At 36.4% G+C, this 18,054-nt stretch overlaps 4 protein-coding genes across 6 annotated transcripts; 1 reads left to right on the forward strand and 3 right to left on the reverse strand.

Moving 5' to 3' along the window:
• Nucleotides 1–353: 353 nt before the first annotated feature.
• On the reverse strand, nt 354–3,061 carry LOC108854479 (uncharacterized). Its single transcript, XM_018628061.2, has 5 exons — nt 2,754–3,061; nt 2,469–2,620; nt 2,201–2,356; nt 1,797–2,103; nt 354–579 (listed from the first exon to the last, which is right to left on the reverse strand). The coding sequence occupies exons 2-5, from the start codon at nt 2,574–2,576 to the stop codon at nt 551–553; spliced, it is 600 nt and encodes a 199-aa protein (XP_018483563.2). The 5' UTR covers nt 2,577–2,620; nt 2,754–3,061; the 3' UTR covers nt 354–550.
• A 4,656-nt stretch (nt 3,062–7,717) lies between these two features.
• Nucleotides 7,718–9,816, reverse strand: LOC130512406 (uncharacterized). Of its 3 annotated transcripts, none has more exons than XM_057010370.1 (6): nt 9,718–9,816; nt 9,435–9,633; nt 9,208–9,351; nt 8,940–9,095; nt 8,389–8,695; nt 7,718–7,963 (listed from the first exon to the last, which is right to left on the reverse strand). In XM_057010370.1, exons 2-6 carry the CDS (start codon nt 9,624–9,626, stop codon nt 7,935–7,937), a joined length of 828 nt encoding a protein of 275 aa, XP_056866350.1. In that variant the 5' UTR covers nt 9,627–9,633; nt 9,718–9,816; the 3' UTR covers nt 7,718–7,934. The 3 variants fall into 3 exon arrangements, with proteins under 3 accessions (XP_056866350.1, XP_056866347.1, XP_056866344.1); XM_057010367.1 differs by having other exon boundaries at nt 9,435–9,640; nt 9,718–9,781; XM_057010364.1 differs by having other exon boundaries at nt 9,435–9,781.
• Nucleotides 9,817–12,492: 2,676 nt separating this feature from the next.
• LOC108852352 (uncharacterized) lies at nt 12,493–13,519 on the forward strand. The gene has a single exon (XM_018625851.2). The coding sequence runs from the start codon at nt 12,682–12,684 to the stop codon at nt 13,321–13,323; it is 642 nt and encodes a 213-aa protein (XP_018481353.2). The 5' UTR covers nt 12,493–12,681; the 3' UTR covers nt 13,324–13,519.
• Nucleotides 13,520–13,556: 37 nt separating this feature from the next.
• LOC108852364 (proline-rich receptor-like protein kinase PERK12) lies at nt 13,557–17,306 on the reverse strand. Its single transcript, XM_018625862.2, has 8 exons — nt 16,036–17,306; nt 15,119–15,595; nt 14,943–15,029; nt 14,794–14,864; nt 14,622–14,698; nt 14,371–14,518; nt 14,119–14,280; nt 13,557–14,009 (listed from the first exon to the last, which is right to left on the reverse strand). Exons 1-8 carry the CDS (start codon nt 16,886–16,888, stop codon nt 13,764–13,766), a joined length of 2,121 nt encoding a protein of 706 aa, XP_018481364.2. The 5' UTR covers nt 16,889–17,306; the 3' UTR covers nt 13,557–13,763.
• Nucleotides 17,307–18,054: the final 748 nt, after the last annotated feature.

Genomic DNA, 18,054 nt, shown 5'->3' on the forward strand with positions numbered 1-18,054 from the left:
TGATACAAAAATCACTTTGAAATTTAAAAGTGTTAGTGAAAAAGTTTGATGATTTTTTTGGACATTAAACGATTATTATATTATTAAAATAATTTAATGATTTAAAATGAGATTAAGTGTCACTTTCATGATTTTTATTTTGATTTTCGCATAAATAATTTACAACATTCATTATTAATCGATTTTGAGTTAAATTCATGAAAACTACATGAAAAGAAGTTGGATATTCTACTAAGAAATCTATGCGAGACTACTTGCCTGGCGATCTCAAATTAATCTTGACATGAACGCATATTTTACGAAGACTCATATATTTAGACATGTCATCTTGTGGTTAGAAACAAGCCATATGATAGTCAGAAAAGTATATATGAGAGACCACAAAGTAAACATACCATGATGTCAAAAAAGTAAACATACCATATGATAGCCAGAAAAGTATATAAATATCCTTCCTTTTTGAGGTTTACACCGCATATATTCGAAGACCCTGATCCAAAGTCCTCCGAGTTCTTCCCCCGTCCCGGGTCGGAAAGATGGCCGGAAGCCGCTAATGTTCGCCTTTATACTCCGGAATACCTGCAACCATGGTATCTTAGAGCTCCAAACCTTTCGCAGGGAACCAAAGTTCTAAAATGGTAATCTCTATGTAGTTTTACGAAAGTTTTCAAAACTCTAAAGTTTTTGGATAAGTTTTTAGAGTTTTGGTTTTGGTTTTCTAAAAAAATAATGTTGAAAGGAATATTTTCGAGGAAGATAAGGGAAAGATCGTAGCTATGGATCCCTACCAAGCACCCAGAACAGCTCGAACCAAAGCTCAAGCTCCAGATAACTCTGAGCGCCTGCAACAACACTCTCTAACCTTTATAGGGCGAGTTACAAACTAGTCTATACAGAAAGTGTGGCCTCTCATCCGTTTTGGAATCCTTCCCATCTCTCATTCTCTTTTGGATCAAAATCCCAGATACAGGTCATATGAACCCCACTATGATGCTAAGACCACTATTGATTCTCAGCGAAGATCGAGGTCCATAACTTAGACAAATCATTGACGCTCTAGGGAAACCATCTAAAGATCAGCAAGGACAAGGAGGGTTAGATTTTCGTGATATTCAAACTACTAACGACGCCTTTCTCACTAAGCTCAGTTGGAGAATTTTGCTTGGGAAATAATGTCCTTCCGGGGATTTTTCTTATCTGGCCGGTAAGCAGCTTTGGAAGACAAGAAATAGCGTGATGTTTAACGCTGGAGGTTTTTCTGTGACGGAAGTTATAACACTGGCTTCAGCTGCTGCTCGGGAATGGAATCAATGTCAACTACAGGCCCCAACGAATCAGAAACGCCCCCCGGTGTACTAGTGCAGCTTGGAATGAAGCAAGCAAAGTTGCAGGTCTTGGATGGATTGTTAAGTCGCAAAACAGAGTCTCTGTCTTTATCAGTGCCAGCTAGGTTCGTTGGGTCTCTACTTGTTGCGGAAGGAATGGCGTTAAGGGAAGCAGTAATGAGATGTCGAGACCTTGGTCTCTCAAGGATGCGATGTGAGTCGGATTGTGCTCAGCTTATCAAGGCGTTGACCTTTGATCAATCTTCTGCCGAACTCTACGGCATTGTTCCAGACATCAAGCCTCGTGAGAGTAATAAGGAAGCAGATGAAATGGCTAAGAAGAATGTTATCTTCTGAACTTGTATTAATTGCCTCAACAAACATTGTTTGGTGAAAATATCGAATTTTTCCCTTTATAAATTATGCTATTCGAATTTATAATAATGTGATTTTGTTGCATTTCAAATATACCTCGAATGTTGGTAGCCCGAATTTGAAGATCTTCAGCCACTTTCTTAGTGGTCTCGATAGTGAACCGGCGCATGTACGACGACAGCAGTGGCAGATCCCAAGGAGAAGCAGGCCTAAAAGTCTGGTCCACTTTAACCTTGGACCCAATCCGTCCTTTTCCTCCACTACATTTTCTGTATTCTTCTGTACTCTTTGGCTTCGTGCGCTTGCACAAACGTTCTGCATCAACATATAATGGCTCCACTGTATAGCTACCCCTGAACGTTTCCATGGTCCTTATTCCTTTTGCATCTTTCAAGTAGAATACCTGCCGACATTAAGCAGGAGAAACCCTAATTAATTTTTTTGCAAGACTTGAACAAAAACATTGATCCTGGTGAGATATATAGAGAGACGTTTCTTACATGGAGTTTTTTTGGATCTTCGAGGACAATTAGACGTATTGGGAGAGTTCCTGACAAGAAAAGGAATTTCCATGCCAACTCTTTCTCAACCTTCACGATCGGCCTATGCCCTGGACCTTCATCCCTCTCTGGTGTAACTATTCTTGATACGGCTGTCTTCACAAGAAAAAAAAAACTCACTCCCTAAAATATTTTCTTATATTTCTATAAAAAAGCTCTAAATATACCCATTTTGAATTAGATACAATGATAAGTTCAAAAAACAAACCAGAAGTCGGCGGCGGTTCTTATCTCTGGAGTATGATTCATTGTCTTCATTAGTTAAAACGTCGTAAGCTGTTTGAGGTGGCAATCCTAATATAAATTCCATTTCCATACGGGAAAGGCCATCAAGATTATGGTCTACGACTCTACGCGCACCTTCAAATATAAATGAAAAATAATGGATCATTATTTCATAGTTCTATATATATACATATATATATATATATATATATATTTTATATATAGAATGGCAAATGTTTTGTATTTCTTTTAGCTGATTTGATCTTACCTTCACACTAGGAGAAGGTTCTTGATATTGTTTCTTCTTATTTGCATCTCTCCATAGTTTCAATTGCTCCATCTCATCTCTCTCATGGTGAGTTTTTGTCTCTCTCACTGGCTTGGATTTAACATTTTCAGATTTTTTAGGCTGTTGTGTGTTCTGACTGATCCAGCCACCAAACCCAGGAAATATACCCATTTACACTCTGAAAACTTAGGCCCCAAAGAGGTAAGACGATCAAAAGAGTATCTGAGATATAGGTACCGGGACAAAGAGATAATTGACTTACAGGACCTTAGAAAATAATATAAGATCAGATATAGAGAAACACATATAAAACTGAAAGAATGTAGAAGGTGAAGTGTACCTTACGTTAACGTACCGTCGAGTAAAAATGAAACATATCAAGACAGCTAAAGTCTCGTGACTTCTTTCTTGGCGTACAAACGAGAGCTACAAGGATATGGAACACTACCAATAGGTTTCTTGCCAGGAGCAAGAGACGTGCCCGGAAATTTATGGAAAGTATGTTCAGACTCTGCAAATCAATGGGCTGATACATTTTACCCAAAGTTAACAGCGAGACTTAACAATCTCGAGACAACGTTTTCTGGTGCCAAATTTGTCTAGTTATACATGTATAATTCTAGGCCTGATCTCAGAAAAAATCCTCAGGCTTCAGGTAATGGCACAATGAAAAAAACAAAATACTATGTACCTTACATATTATTAAGGGAAGTTTACTAGTATGATTAGAGTCAATCTGAGTAATTTCTCTATAATTAATGGTAAAATAGGAAGTATATCTATATATATTTATTTAGTGGTGTTATTATATACATATACGTACATAAGCCATGTTCTTTCACAAGACGCTGTCAGCAGCTTTCGGCCAAATGTATAACTGTTTTCTTGTTCACGCATCTAGAGAGTAGCACCAGCAGCGGTGCTTTTACCTATCAAAAATAATCGCAGCGACTATCTAACTGCTGCTACTTTTAATAGCGTCACAGACGACACCGGAAACCTTCACAAAAGTAATCGCAGCGCCAGCTTAACTAATTTTCCATCATCTTTTTGTTTATTTTGATGTTCAGTTTTTGGCCGTAAGTGGCTGAGTCCATGTCTTCTAAAAACAGAGCTATATAGAAAATAATATTATTAAAAGTCGGTTGAACCAGATTAAACCATTACTTAGATTTTCACATGTTCTTTATCCGGTCCGGTTTTCAAAACATTGCATGTTGTATATGATAAAAGATGATGTGCAGTTTTTCTTCCAAAAAATAATTATTTAATTAATAAAATAAATTAAAACTTAAATAAAATTAAAATAAAATAGAAATAAAACAATAATATTAAATAAAATTCATAAAATTAAATGATAAATTCAAAAATAAAGAAATTTATAGAAAAGTTAATAAAAATTCAGAAATTATAAAATATTTAGAAAATTAAATAAAAATAAAAATTTACTAAATTCAAAACAATAAATAAGAGTAAATTAACATATAGAAAAGCGAAATTAAAATTAATAATTTTCAGAAAAGTAGAAAATTAAAAAATTAAAAATTGTTTTTTTTAATTAGAAAATTTTAATGTCATATTCTCGTTGACAATATTTTTTTTCTGATGGTTTCTTACATAACTATTAATAATGATGGTTTTTGGCATATCTTTAATGATAGTTTCCAGAATCGTCGTTGAAAATGACGATTGATATGTCAATAATGCTTTTTTTTACTACTATCGTTTAAAAATAGTAGATGTGTCAATAAAGATGTTTTGGACAACCATAAAAGTGACATTTCATCATTTAAAAACTAGGATCGGCCCGCCCTACGGGCGGGATATACCTTAATTGTACATGACTTCATATATTTTCCTAAGTTTTTGATGTCTGTGTGTTCGATTTGCATTTATATGTTAACGATTTATATGTTTTAGGTGCAGTTCAAAAAAAAATATTTTAGGTGAGTAGTTGATTGGATAAAAGATTATGTGATATGGTTTATTTTGATTACTCTTAATTGGAGTAGTGCCATGTTTTAATCTTCGTACTAACATCATCTCTTTCTTTGTATATGTTATAATAGTAATTATTTTCCTATCATGTAATCATATTCTCTCAACGTGCAGTTGAAGTCAAGCTGATAACAATTTGAATTTGCATTTTTTATGGAAAATCTCTAAAAATTTGCCAAAACAATAGCAAATAAAGCTAACCAAAACGGTAGCAAAATAAAGTTAACCAAAATATGAAAACACTGAACTGACACTGCAGAGGATGAAATTTTGCCAAAGATTATCAGTAGTCTGTTATTCACGGTAAAATGGGACAACCTCAACTGGAAAATTTAAGTCTTCCCCACATGAGCGACAATGAACAAAGGGAGCTGGATGTCTACATGGTTCTCAACACCTTCAGCCTATCAGTTCAGAGTTCAGTCTCACCAGAAGATGTCCAGCCTCGGCAGCTCAAATGTTAGTTAGTTTTGTCATCTTCCCCATTGAAGCCCACGAAAACAACTTCATCAGTTATCCGCCATACTAATGAAAAAACTGAGCACTTGAGGACAAAAACAGCTTTGGTAACATCACAACGATGCATGTAAATGATAGGTCCCTAGACCATCTCCACTTTTACCTGAACAGATATACGTAAGTTACCAATACTCTTGCCAATTTTAGCTCAAACCGAATTCTTTTGCCTAACCAAACATTATAATTTGTAATACATGTCACGATGTTTTATATTACATCAAACAGGCTCAAGAAGACATCAATAATTAACAAACGAACCGTTCACTCCTCAATCCCACTGTTGATTATGAAGTCTGACAGCAATGAGTATGTATACTAAATTTCAACACAATCAGCAATTATTTACCTTGTCAAACGATCTCCTAAAAATGCTGTTGCAGAACAGTTTTATCTATTTCTGCAGATTCAGATGAATGTGGCCCAACTTTGAAGGTGATATACTAATTGTTTATAACTCCTATTCATAATTCGGTTGATACAACGAACTATCTGCAATGAGATCTTTCGATATATAACTTTTTCTTGATCCAGTTTCCTTATATCTGGCCCGAAACCACCTCCAAAGTAGCCTACATATACACTGAATTTAAAAAATAAAGCTGCAGGTTTTCGGATCAGAAAAACAAAAAAAAAATTCATCAACTTTCAAATCTATTTCTGGATGAGAGTTTACCTCTGATTCGAACACGGTATCTTTCTATGGATTCCTTGCAGCTTGATATTTCCATAGGCATAATATCTGAGATGTAGATACTTCTGGTCTGTTCAGAAATAGCTTCCCAAAACTCATGTTCAACCAGCTTCTATCTCACGTTCACGTCTAGCCATTGCTTTGATTTCAACAGAGTTCCAACTTCTTCTCAGGACCCTTTACTTTAGATGTACTATCAAACTTAGGTTTCTCAAACGACACCAATGACATCTCCAATCTCACCTCATGCGAAACTTCCACACACCTTTCTAAATCACTTCTTTTTTCCTCCAAGCTTTAATATTTCTCCTCATCATCTTCTTCTCCAGCCCAGTGCACTCAACCTCATTACTATTCCTATACACAAACACCGTCTCCAGCACCAGATTCCTATTTAAACACAAAAAACATCTCTTCCAATAGCCGGTTAGCCATCAAGAGAGATGAGTATTAAGAGATGAATATGAGAGAGAGAGAGAGAAAGAGAGAGAGAGAGAGAGATGAATAGCAGATAGGTTTCGAGATTGCGATTCGCAGATGAGAGGTACGAACCTATTTATACCAAATCGTCGAATGAACAACGTATCTGAAGATATAGTAGTGGGCGTAAGATTTAATGATGAGCTTAAAAACAATAAGAATAAAGACAGTAATCACAATACCTCCGTTACGTATCTGGATCGTCATCGTATCTGCCGATCGCAAGGGTACGAAGAACACAAACGCGTTCATCGGGGTGACCTAGAATTCGCGCCTCTTCGATGGGCCGCTAACAATGTATGATGATAATAAGCCCAATCGCAAGCCCATACGGAGGATAACAACCGAGACGCATCGTTTCATTAAACGTGACACGTGGCGCGACGACATGAGGCGAATTTGTGTGCTGGCATCTGACGTGTCAAGAGGAGAGAAACAACTTTTTTTATAGTAATAGACTAGTGTAACACATGCATTATGCATATCATCGTTGACAATGAAAGCTGTCAAAATGTCGTTATTAATATATCTACCGTCATTTACTATGATGTCGCCAGAAATTATCATTGGAGATATGTCAAAATCGCCATCGTTAAAGTTTATGTGAGAAACTATCATTGTAAGCAATGATATATTTGAAATTATTATTGTCAATGATGATATGTCAGTTTTTTAATTAAAAAAAAATCTTTTTGAATTTTCTAAGTTTTTGTTAATTTTTAGAAATTTATTTAATTATTAATCTTCAGAAATTTAGTTAATACTTTATTTAATTTTCTTATTTTTCTTTAATTTTCTAAAATTTTTAACTTAATTTTTGTTTATTTTATTAATTAAATAACTATTTTAGAAAATAAACCGACACATCATCTTTTTACGTATTTTTTCTTTTGAAAAATCTTTTTACGTATTCGATAGATAACTTTTTTACTTTCGCGGTTTTAAATCACTTTGAATTTTAAAAGTGTTTGTGAAAAAGTTTCAGGATTTTTTTTATATTAAACGGCTATTCTATTATTGAAAAAAATCAAGGGTTTAAAATGTGATTAAGTGCCACTTTCATGATTTTATTTTGATTTTCACATAAATAATATTACAACATTCATTATTAATCGACTTTGAGTTAAATTCATGAAAAGAGGTCGGATATTCTACTCAGAAATCTATGCGAGACTACTTGCCTGGCGATCTTAAATTAATCTTGACATTGAACGCATATTTTACGAAGACTAGTATATTTAGACATGCCATCTTGTGGTTAGAAACTAGCTATATGATACTCAGAAAAGTATACATGAGAGACGACAAAGTAAACATGCTTACTTGTATACAAAGTAAAAAACCATATAATAGCCAGAAAAGTATATAAATATCCTCCCTCTTTTAGGTTTACCCAGCAGATATTCGAAGACCCTGATCCAAAGTCCTCCGAGTTCTTCCCCGTCTCGGGTCGGAAGGATCGCCGGAAGCCGCTAATATTCGCCTTTATACTCCGGAATACCTGCAACCATGGTATCTTAGAGCTCCAAACCTTTCGCAGGGAACCAAAGTTCTAAAATGGTAATCTCTATCTGGTCATAATAGAGAAGAAATTTTTCAAAACTCTAAAGTTTTGGATAAGTTTTGAGAGTTTTGGTTTTTCAAACGTGAATCCGTTATCAACAACACCAACAACATGGTTCGCCTCTAAAAAAAATAATGTCGAAAGGAGAAGTTATCTTCTGAACTTGTATAAAAGGCCTCAAGAAACTTTGCCGAAGTTATTAAATGCAATGAATGTGTTTCAAAAAAAAATAGCCAGAAAAATATATGAGAGACGACAAAGTAAACATTCATTAGATTGTTTGGTGAAAATATCTAAAATTGAACTTTAAAAATTATGCTATTCGAATTTGTAATAATGTGATTTTGGTGCATTTCAAATACCTCGAAGGTCGGAAGCCCGCATTTGAAGATCTTCAGCCACTTTCTTAGTGGTCTCGACAGTGAACCGGCGCATGTACGACGACAGCAGTGGCAGATCCCAAGGAGAAGCAGGCCTAAAAGTCTGCTCCACTTTAACCTTGGACGCAATCCGTCCTTTTCCACCACTACATTTTCTGTATTCTTCTGGACTCTTTGGCTTAATGCGCTTGCACAAGCGTTCTGCATCAACATATAATGGCTCCACTGTATAGCTACCCTCGAACGTTTCCATGGTTCTTATTCCTTTTGCATCTTTCAAGTAGAGTACCTGCCGACATTAAGCAGGAGAAACCCTAATTAATTTTTTGCAAGACTTGAACAAAAACATTTTCAACAACACAATGGCGGTTTGGTTTTCGACTAGAGATTAGGCGAGCTTAACCACTGTTGTTTAAACTAAAGATGCACTACTTGTACAAAAGTCTTTTTTTATTTGAATAAGTTTAACATTCTTTGAAAAAAAAAAAAAAAAACATTGATCCTGGTGAGATATATAGAGAGACGTTTCTTACACGGAGTTTTTTTGGATTTTCGAGGACAATTAGACGTATTGGGAGAGTTCCTGACAAGAAAAGGAATTTCCATGCCAACTCTTTCTCAACCTTCACGATCGGCCTATGCCCTGGACCTTCATCCCTCTCTGGTGTAACTATTCTTGATACGGCTGTCTTCACAAGAAAAAAAAAAACTCACTCCCTAAAATATTTTCTTATATTTCTATAAAAAAAGCTCTAAATATACCCATTTGAATTAGATACAATGATAAGTTAAAAAACAAACCAGAAGTGCGCGGTCGTTCTTTTCTCTGGACTGTGATATGTTGTCTTCATTAGTTAAAACGTCGTAAGCTGTTTGAGGTGGAATTCCTAATATAAATTCCATTTCCATACGGGAAAGGCCATCAAATTTATGGTCTACGCGCATCTTCAAATATAAATGAAAATAATGGATCATATTTCATAGTTCTATCAAATGTTTTATATTTCTTTTAGCTGATTTGATCTTACCTTCACAGCAGGAGGAGGTTCTTGATATTGTTTCTTCTTATTTGCATCTCTCCATAGTTTCAATTGCTCCATCTCATCTCTCTCATGGTGAGTTTTTGTCTCTCTCACTGGCTTGGATTTAACATTTTCAGATTTTTTAGGCTGTTGTGTGTTCTGACTGATCCAGCCACCAAACCCAGGAAATATACCCATTTACACTCTGAAAACTTAGGCCCCAAAGAGGTAAGACGATCAAAAGAGTATCTGAGATATAGGTACCGGGACAAAGAGATAATTGACTTACAGGGGAATAAGGTCAACGGGACAAATCATGTATTGTATATGCTATAGGGTTTCAGGAACTTTAGAAAATAGTATAAGATCAGATATAGACAAAACATATATAAAACTGAAAGAATAGAGAAGGTGAAGTGTACCTTACGTTAACGTACCATCGATTAAAAATGAAACTTATCAAGGGAGCTAAAGTCTCGTGACTTCTTTCTTGACGTACAAGCGCGAGAGCTACAAGGATATTGGACACTACCCCTAGGTTGCTTGCCAGGAGCAAGAGACGTGCCCGGAAATTTATGGAAAGTATGTTCAGACTCTGCAAATCAATGGGCTGATACATTTAACCCAAAGTTAACAGCGAGACTTAACAATCTCGAGACAACATTTCCTGGTGCCAAATTTGTCTACGTATATTCTAGTCTTGATCTCATTAAAAAACCTCAGGCTTCAGGTAACGGCATTACTCAACGAAAAAAACAAATATGTACCTTGCATCTTTATAGTTATGTTTCCAAGAATAATATGTTCTTTTCTTTTGGTCTAATGAATTGTGTCCATTTGGCTACAGCCTAGAGCGACAAAGATTCAGTGGGTTCATCTATCGAATCTGTATATAAATCTTTATGAGTTTATGTACACACTGTTTATCCCTTTTTTCGAAGAGTTTGTCGGTTGATTCACAGGTTTTTTTTTTCACAGCTTTAGATTCCTTCATTTCTTTTCTTTGAGGAGAAAATTTTACCATCAAATTTTCTACTAAAGGAGATGTCTCGGACTCGTTACTAAGAAAAATTTTCAACACAAGTTTACTATCTTGTGTAACGGTGTCTATATATGGATCAGAAAATGCAATCAAAATTTCTTCGGATTTCTCGTAGGTGAGGTTTATATCTCAACGTCTCAACCTAAAGGGACTATTTTTTAGCTATCCAATTTTGTCGTGAAGGCCATATGGATTCAAGTTTCCCCTCGATCTCGCTGTCACTTTTTCAAGAAGACCTATTTGTTTTATTTCTCTTTGTATTTGTAATTTATGCTTACCAAAGATTATGAATAATTCACTCTTTTTATTGTATCCCAACAATTTTGACTTTAATGAAAGTAAATGGTGGTAAAAAGAAAAAAACTGTTCTTCTATTTCAGGTTTAGTCAAACACATATATGAAATTGAAAGAATAGAAAAGGTGGAGCCTTACGTTTACGTACCGCCGAGGATAAACAAAACATATCAAGGCAGCTAAAGTCTCGTGACATCTTTCTTGACGTACAAGCTGTTGGAATCACTAAAACTCATCTCCAACTCTCTCTATTATCCGATTAGTACAATATTGTGCACTTTGAAATTTAGATAAAAATCTGCCCACATGTATTTATTTTTGGGTTCCTTTTCAAAGTGTCTCATACTAATTATAGTTGGACATCTCTTTTATATATTAGACATTCTTTGTCTAAATTATGTAATGTGAAACTTAGTTTGATATTTCGCATTTTCCCTTTCAAACTAATGATCACATTCATCTCGTATCCCATAACTGACTTTCGAGGATCTTCTAACTTGATTTTTGCCACACATAGGATCACATCTATCTTGTATCCACAACTAACTTTTCAAGATATTCTGACTTGATTTTTACACATATCTTTTATTCTTTTCGTCAACCGTTTTGATACCAATTGATGAGATTATTAAAATCTATGTCCAACTCTTTATTATCCGAGTAATTTTATATTATCCGCTTTAGATTTTAGAAACAAACCTACATAGATTTACTTTTGGATTCATTTCCAAAATAGCTCAAGAGTTAGACATCTATTTATCTATTTATATATTAATATTACTTAATTAATTCTTTAATTTGGAATTTAGTTTGATATTCAAGAATATTGAAAAATGTCACTGCTGCACCTGCCTGAAATTCGAGCATCCATATCTAGTGGGCCTAGAAACCAAATAAATTTTATTTTATAAACCTTTTATGTGTGTATTTAGCCTATAGTCATGTAGACTATGTTTGGGCTTTTATTCAAGTAATATACTTTTTTCAAAATGAATTGTTAATGATATAGTTGGCCAACAAAAAAAATTGTTAATGATAACATTATTCCTTTTTGCCTTTGGTAAAATATACAACTATTTTGAGATGAATAAAGTGATTAAAAGATTCGACTCGAATTTCTAAGGAATTTTTAATGAGACTCCCTTAAATAAAATCTTCGGTTCTAAACATATTGTAAAGATTCCTCAACCAAAAGTCCACCGTAAAACCAAAACGCATCATTTTAAGTTGAAAACATGTATTCCTATCGCTACTTCATAGGAATTATTGAAATTGAATCGATACAAAACCCCTTTAATTTTAGGGCATTTGTCAAAATATCCCTTTTTACAGTTCAGTTACACATACGTGCACATATAATAAGATTTGAAACTATTAATTATGTGTTAAATAGTGAATTCATAGAAGTAATATAAATGAGTCAATGACTGCTTAAGCCCTCTCCACAAATCTTTTGATGTTTCTTGTGAAAGATGCATGGAAGTGTAGCCCACTTGATCTTCTCGCAGATAAAACATGTTTTTACCTAAGTACATCTCTCCTCCTTCCACTCACACATCAAAAAGAATCTCTTTAGTTGTCTCTCTTTATGAAAAGAAAAAAAGAAAAACAACAAAGATCAATATTCTCTCAATTTAGAACTTTGGTTTCATACCCATTAGTCTTATTCCTTTCATTACCTGTCACTTTTGTATGATACATTAATTAGTAACTTTATTTAGGCCAGGAAATGCTTCTATTAATTCATTACCCCTCATCTCACATGGAATGAAGCATATTCACATTTCTTCTTCCACATGTACCTTCACAATAACCCTCTTTGATCTCTACTCTCCAGAGTAAATTTCCCCAATATCTGACACCACTTCTTGATTTGTTTCTACGAACCAAACATAAACCAAACGCTAAGAGAGAAAATGGGAGACCAAGGAGCACAACAAATGCAACAGCCTGTTGTTGTTGTGTATCCAAACGCATACACTACACAAAATTCATATCCATCTTCTTCCTCTTCACCAGCTTCTTCTTCCTCTGGCTCACGCGGTTCCTTTGCGACGGTCTTCATAGTCGTAGCCGTGATCCTTGTTTTGTCGGCTGTGGCTTGTATATTCGGGAGACTATGCAACCGCATAAGCCGCGGGGCCAAGCAACATCATAGCAAACAGTCAAAACGCGAGAAAGGGTCATCTACAAAGAGCCATGAGATTCGGCCTGTGGAGTTTGAGCCAAGGGAGAGAGGTGATTTGGAGTTTGGTGTGGATATGAAACATCATAGGGAAATTGAGAAACCCTATGGAAGAGAGTTTGAGCCGAGGGAGAGAGGTGATTTGGATTTTGGTGTGGATATGAAACATCATAGGGAAATTGAGAAACCCTATGGAAGAGATTACGAAGATGACATGGAACTCGGATTTGATAACAAGAAAGGAGAAAGAGGCGGAGGAGGTCCACCTCAACATGGAGTGAGGTTCAAGTTACCTGAAAATGAAGATGGTCTTCATGGTAAAGGCGAAATCAGAAATGGAGGTCCAGACTTCGAGTTCCGACCAGGACACTAATGATTTTGAGTTCTGTTCGCTAAGAACAAATCACTTTATGTTTATGTCTTATTTGCTGCCTTTCTATTATTGGTTTCTTTTGTGCTTTTCCTTGACTGGTGTGAAGTATACACTAGATACTCGCTATATATCTAATGTACTAAATAAATCCATTATTAATATGTAAATTTTCAAAGTAAATAATTTTGTAAAAGCATCAACAAATTTATGGTGGATGGTTTTTATCAGTATACAACTTTTGGTAAAGTTCTTCACTATTCCTCCTCACTCTTCACAACTTTTCTTGGTTCCGTTTTTTCAGGGCATTTAGCTATTAGAAAACAGAAAACTAAAGGCACCTACCAAGAAATGCATCTCAACTCAATAATATGATAAGCATAGCTTTACAGAGCTCAAGAAAAAGAGGCAGATGTATGTATTTACTTTCACCTATTGTATGATCAGAATTGTCGGTTATTGAAAGGTCGAGTCTCGGATTCATTCCCTGAGAAATCAGAGGAGCTTTTGCCAGAGTAACCTCCACTGTTCATCCCTGACTCTGTGCTATCATCAATACCAAACGCCATTTTCCTGAACTTCATGATCTCTTCGTTGTATTGCCCTGAGTCATAAGTTGTGCTTTGCCCAACTTTGATCCCGTTGCTAATATCTCCCGAGTCCTCGTCGCAGTCCAATGCTCTCACAACCTTATTTCACCAAAAATATGAGTTTTAAGACATGATAAAATTAAAATCAGGAATAATATATACTATGTAGCATAACAGTTTTTTGAACTTTGGTTAGTCAGAAATTTACCTGAGCCATGCGTGGACGTTTTGGACCAGAATGTCTAACACATGCAGCTGCTGTCTCAATCATTCTCACGACTTCATGCTCCACATAATTTTTCTCGAGCCGTCTATCAATGAGTTCGCTGTAATCTCCAGTCTCAATGGCTCTGAGAAGCAGCGGCCGTGCCTGTGAGTTCACGTGTAAGTAATGCCTGAGTAAAGAAGAGCCCATCTTTTATTGTAACTGAAAATAAGTTTTCAAGATTGGTTCTATTACCCATTCGACCAAACTCTCTTCTCCTAGAGGTTGATTCTGGTCAACTGGTTTTCTTCCCGTTACCAGCTCTAACAGAACAACCCCGAACGAGAAAACATCGGATCTATCAGTCAATTTTCCGCTTGATGCATATTCTGGTGCTAGGTACCTGAAAACGTCAAGACATGTTAGCCTTCATCCCTTTGACAAAACAAAAAAAGTAACTGTTGTCTCACGCCAAATTTGGAGGAATGTTTGTGAGGAAAGCTTACCCAAAGGTCCCCATGACCCGAGTTGATACGTGAGTTTGTGTTGTATCATTGAGTCTAGCAAGTCCAAAATCAGCAACCTAAACACAGAAAACCCAAGAACAAGACTTATCAACTAAAGCTTCACAGATTCATATGATTGATATATAAATTAAAAGGCGTTTTATTTTATTACCTGAGCTTCATATTCATCATCCAGTAGAATATTTGCTGACTTGATGTCCCTGTGAATGATCTTTGGATGACCTGTATAAGGAAAGGCTGTGATTATGTTTGCTCTGAAATATTAGCAATCACTTAACATATGGATAAGGAATTACTTACAGTCTTCATGCAGATACGCCAACCCTTTAGCTGAACCTATAGCGATCCTGACTCTCTTCGACCATTCTAAAACCGGCCTTCCCTGTCCTATAAAGATAGAACGTGAGAAGTAAGTCACTCTAATAAATTAAGCTACAAATTATTATCTAAACCAGAAATGGTACAAGCCCACTCACCATGCAAATGGTGCTCCAACGTTTGATTCGCAACATACTCATAGATTAGCAACCTATGCTGGTCCGAAATGCAGTAACCAACCAGAGATACTAAATGGCGATGATGAACACGGCTGATGATCTCAACCTCTGCCGTGAATTCACGATCACCTTGCCCACTCCCAGCTTTAAGCTGCTTGACCGCAACGACTTTACCATCATGTAAGGTACCTTTGTATACGCATCCGAACCCACCTTCTCCAAGAACGTTGTGTCTAGCAAAGCCTTGAGTTATCTCGGCAAGCTCTTGATAGCTGAAATGAGTCTGGTTAGTTCCGAGGATGGCAGAGTCAGGCATGCTATTGGATTGCATTTGGTGACCGGTTTGGCTCCCGTAGCTGTTTCCCATAGAGGAATGTTGCTGCTGAGAATTATACATCGAACCACTACCAGGACCAGAGTATACTTTACTAGGGTCTTGTCCGTATGAAAATCCATCTATGTTATAAGGCAAAATAAAAACAATGTCAAAGATATGGAATGACTTATTCCATTAATTAATTTAACATTTGACATGAATGGAATGAAATATTCATTCCATCAATTCTACAAATATTCCAAAAAATACTAAGAAAAACATTTGTAAACATTCCTCTACAATTTTGATGAATGAACCTATTTTTAAACTAATTGCATGCATTCATCTTCTTCCATTCATTTTGATTCCATATATTCCATTACATGTTATCATTTACGGCCAAAGCATAGAGATGAGCTTCAAGCACTTTTACCAATGACTTATCTAGCAGAACTTGTCACAAGTTTGACTCCCCCTTGGAAAAGACTTCTCTAAAAAGAAAGTTATTTTTAACATAGTTTGGGCCTAACCCTGTACCGAAACTCCTAATCATTCTATTAAGGGAAAGATTTTTAAAAACCTGATTTGACGGAGAAGTTAGGGTGTGGCAAGTACTGTGAGTGGCTATAGCTATCAACGTTTCTCTTTTTCTTTCTTCTCAGTAACAACACAACGGCTATAAGGGCCATGATGGCGAAACCACCGGCTACAGCCACACCGACCATTATCTTCCCCTGAGAGCTAATACCATTGCCTCCGTTTGTTGGAGGTGTTTGTTTGCCAGCGACTGTGAGAGATGGCGACACAACAACGGCTCCACCCGAACCACCATTAGGTTTGGGTGGTGCAAGAAATGAGCCTACCGCCGGAGGAGAATTTGCTGGCGCTGATGGTTGGATGAGAAGAGGTTTGGTTGGGTCTGATGGTGGAGCTGGAGGTGAATTGGTTGGTTGTAATGGTGTAGTAGTAGTAGTAGAAGGAGCTTGTGACTCCAGCGGGGTTTCCGGGTTCGTTGAAAAAGATGATGGTGAAGGAGGAGATTGGACGTCTGAAGATGGAGGTGGGTTGTCGGATTCGTTGGGAGGAGCTGGTGGTGTTTCTGAATCATCGGCAGGAGGGGAAGGGTGTTTGGTTGACGTTGGCGGCGGATGAGAATCCTTTGAGTCTGACGGCGGAGAAATAGAATCTGGAGGAGGAGTGTCTGTTAATGGAGATAGGATCCAAGGTAGCGGAGGAATTATTGAATCGGGAGGAGGAGGTGACTGTTCTGAGTCGGAAGGTGGTGGCTCTGATGAGTCAGCCGGTGGGGAAGGAGTAGATGTGGAATCAGTCGGCGGAGGAGCAGAGATCTCTGATGAAGAATCCGGAGGGGAAGCTGAATCGGATGGTGGTGCTGGCGGTGAAGAACTTGGTGAAACGTCTGAGTCTGACATTCTCCTTCCCGTTTATTTTCTCAAACAGGCAATGTTGATTTCTAAAATCCAGAGAGTTCCTCCAGAATCTCTATTTTTTTGTCAATTTTTTTTTTGATAATTATTGTTTAGTTTTCTCTCCTACCAGAGAAAAAATATTAGGGTTTATGAATCCAGGACGACCTTTGATACAGGTGGAGAGAGAGCCATTACAGACTAAAAGGACGTATGGAAGGAGAACCTCTACTCTCTCCCCCTTGTTTTTTTCTCCTGGAAAAAAAGAAAAAACAAAGAAGAAGAGAGAAAGATTTTGAAAGGGATGATAATCAACAAATCGCCATGATCATTTTCAGCAGTGATGATGATGATGATGATAAGTTGTAGGCACCTCTCCTGTGCCCGCCCTTTGATCTAAAACTCTCTCTCTCTCTCTCTACAATATTATTTGTTTCTGTGTGTTTTCTTTTTAGTCGTATTGGTTCCTTGTTTCTTTTGAGATGTCACTCCTTGATTCCCGGGTTACCGCGCAAATTCAACGGACTTTTGAGGTCTTATAAATTGGACTCTTTTGACCCGACCCGGTAACTCGTCGGATTAGACAAGGGTGAGGTAATTGTGTAGCAGGCCTATTAGTTTGGCAATATAAATGGGTCCTAATTTAAGCTCGCTAATACATTTTTCCTTTTAAAATATGACATCATGCTGATACAAGGCCTCCAGTGTTGCATGCTACATTTGTTTTTGACGTGTAATGATATTAGTTTTCCCCGAATTGACATGACTTAGCTACGACATTCGTTTTTAGTTTACGTCATGGATTTGAATGGCGGTTATACCAAATAAAAACTTTCGGTTATTTTAATAATTTAATATTAAGTGTTTGTTTACTTATTTACTTTTGCAATCGTCGAACCGACAATAACTAAAAGTTCACTATTTTCATCCTTATTGGCACGAGTGTAACGCAGACGATCGTTATACTTTTATTGTTTATTTAACTTTTGTCCTATTCACCATCCTAATTTCAAAAATGGTGGTATATTTAAACATTGTAATAATAGATCTAAACCCATGCGAGATATATATATATATTTCTACCAAATAAGTAAAACTAAACTCTAGCCAACTGAGTTAGGCATTGCTTTAAAAAGAAAACCTACCACGTCACCCGAATTTACCACCTCATA

Source organism: Raphanus sativus, chromosome 1, assembly GCF_000801105.2.
Source record: "Raphanus sativus cultivar WK10039 chromosome 1, ASM80110v3, whole genome shotgun sequence".
Lineage (NCBI taxonomy): Eukaryota > Viridiplantae > Streptophyta > Magnoliopsida > Brassicales > Brassicaceae > Raphanus > Raphanus sativus.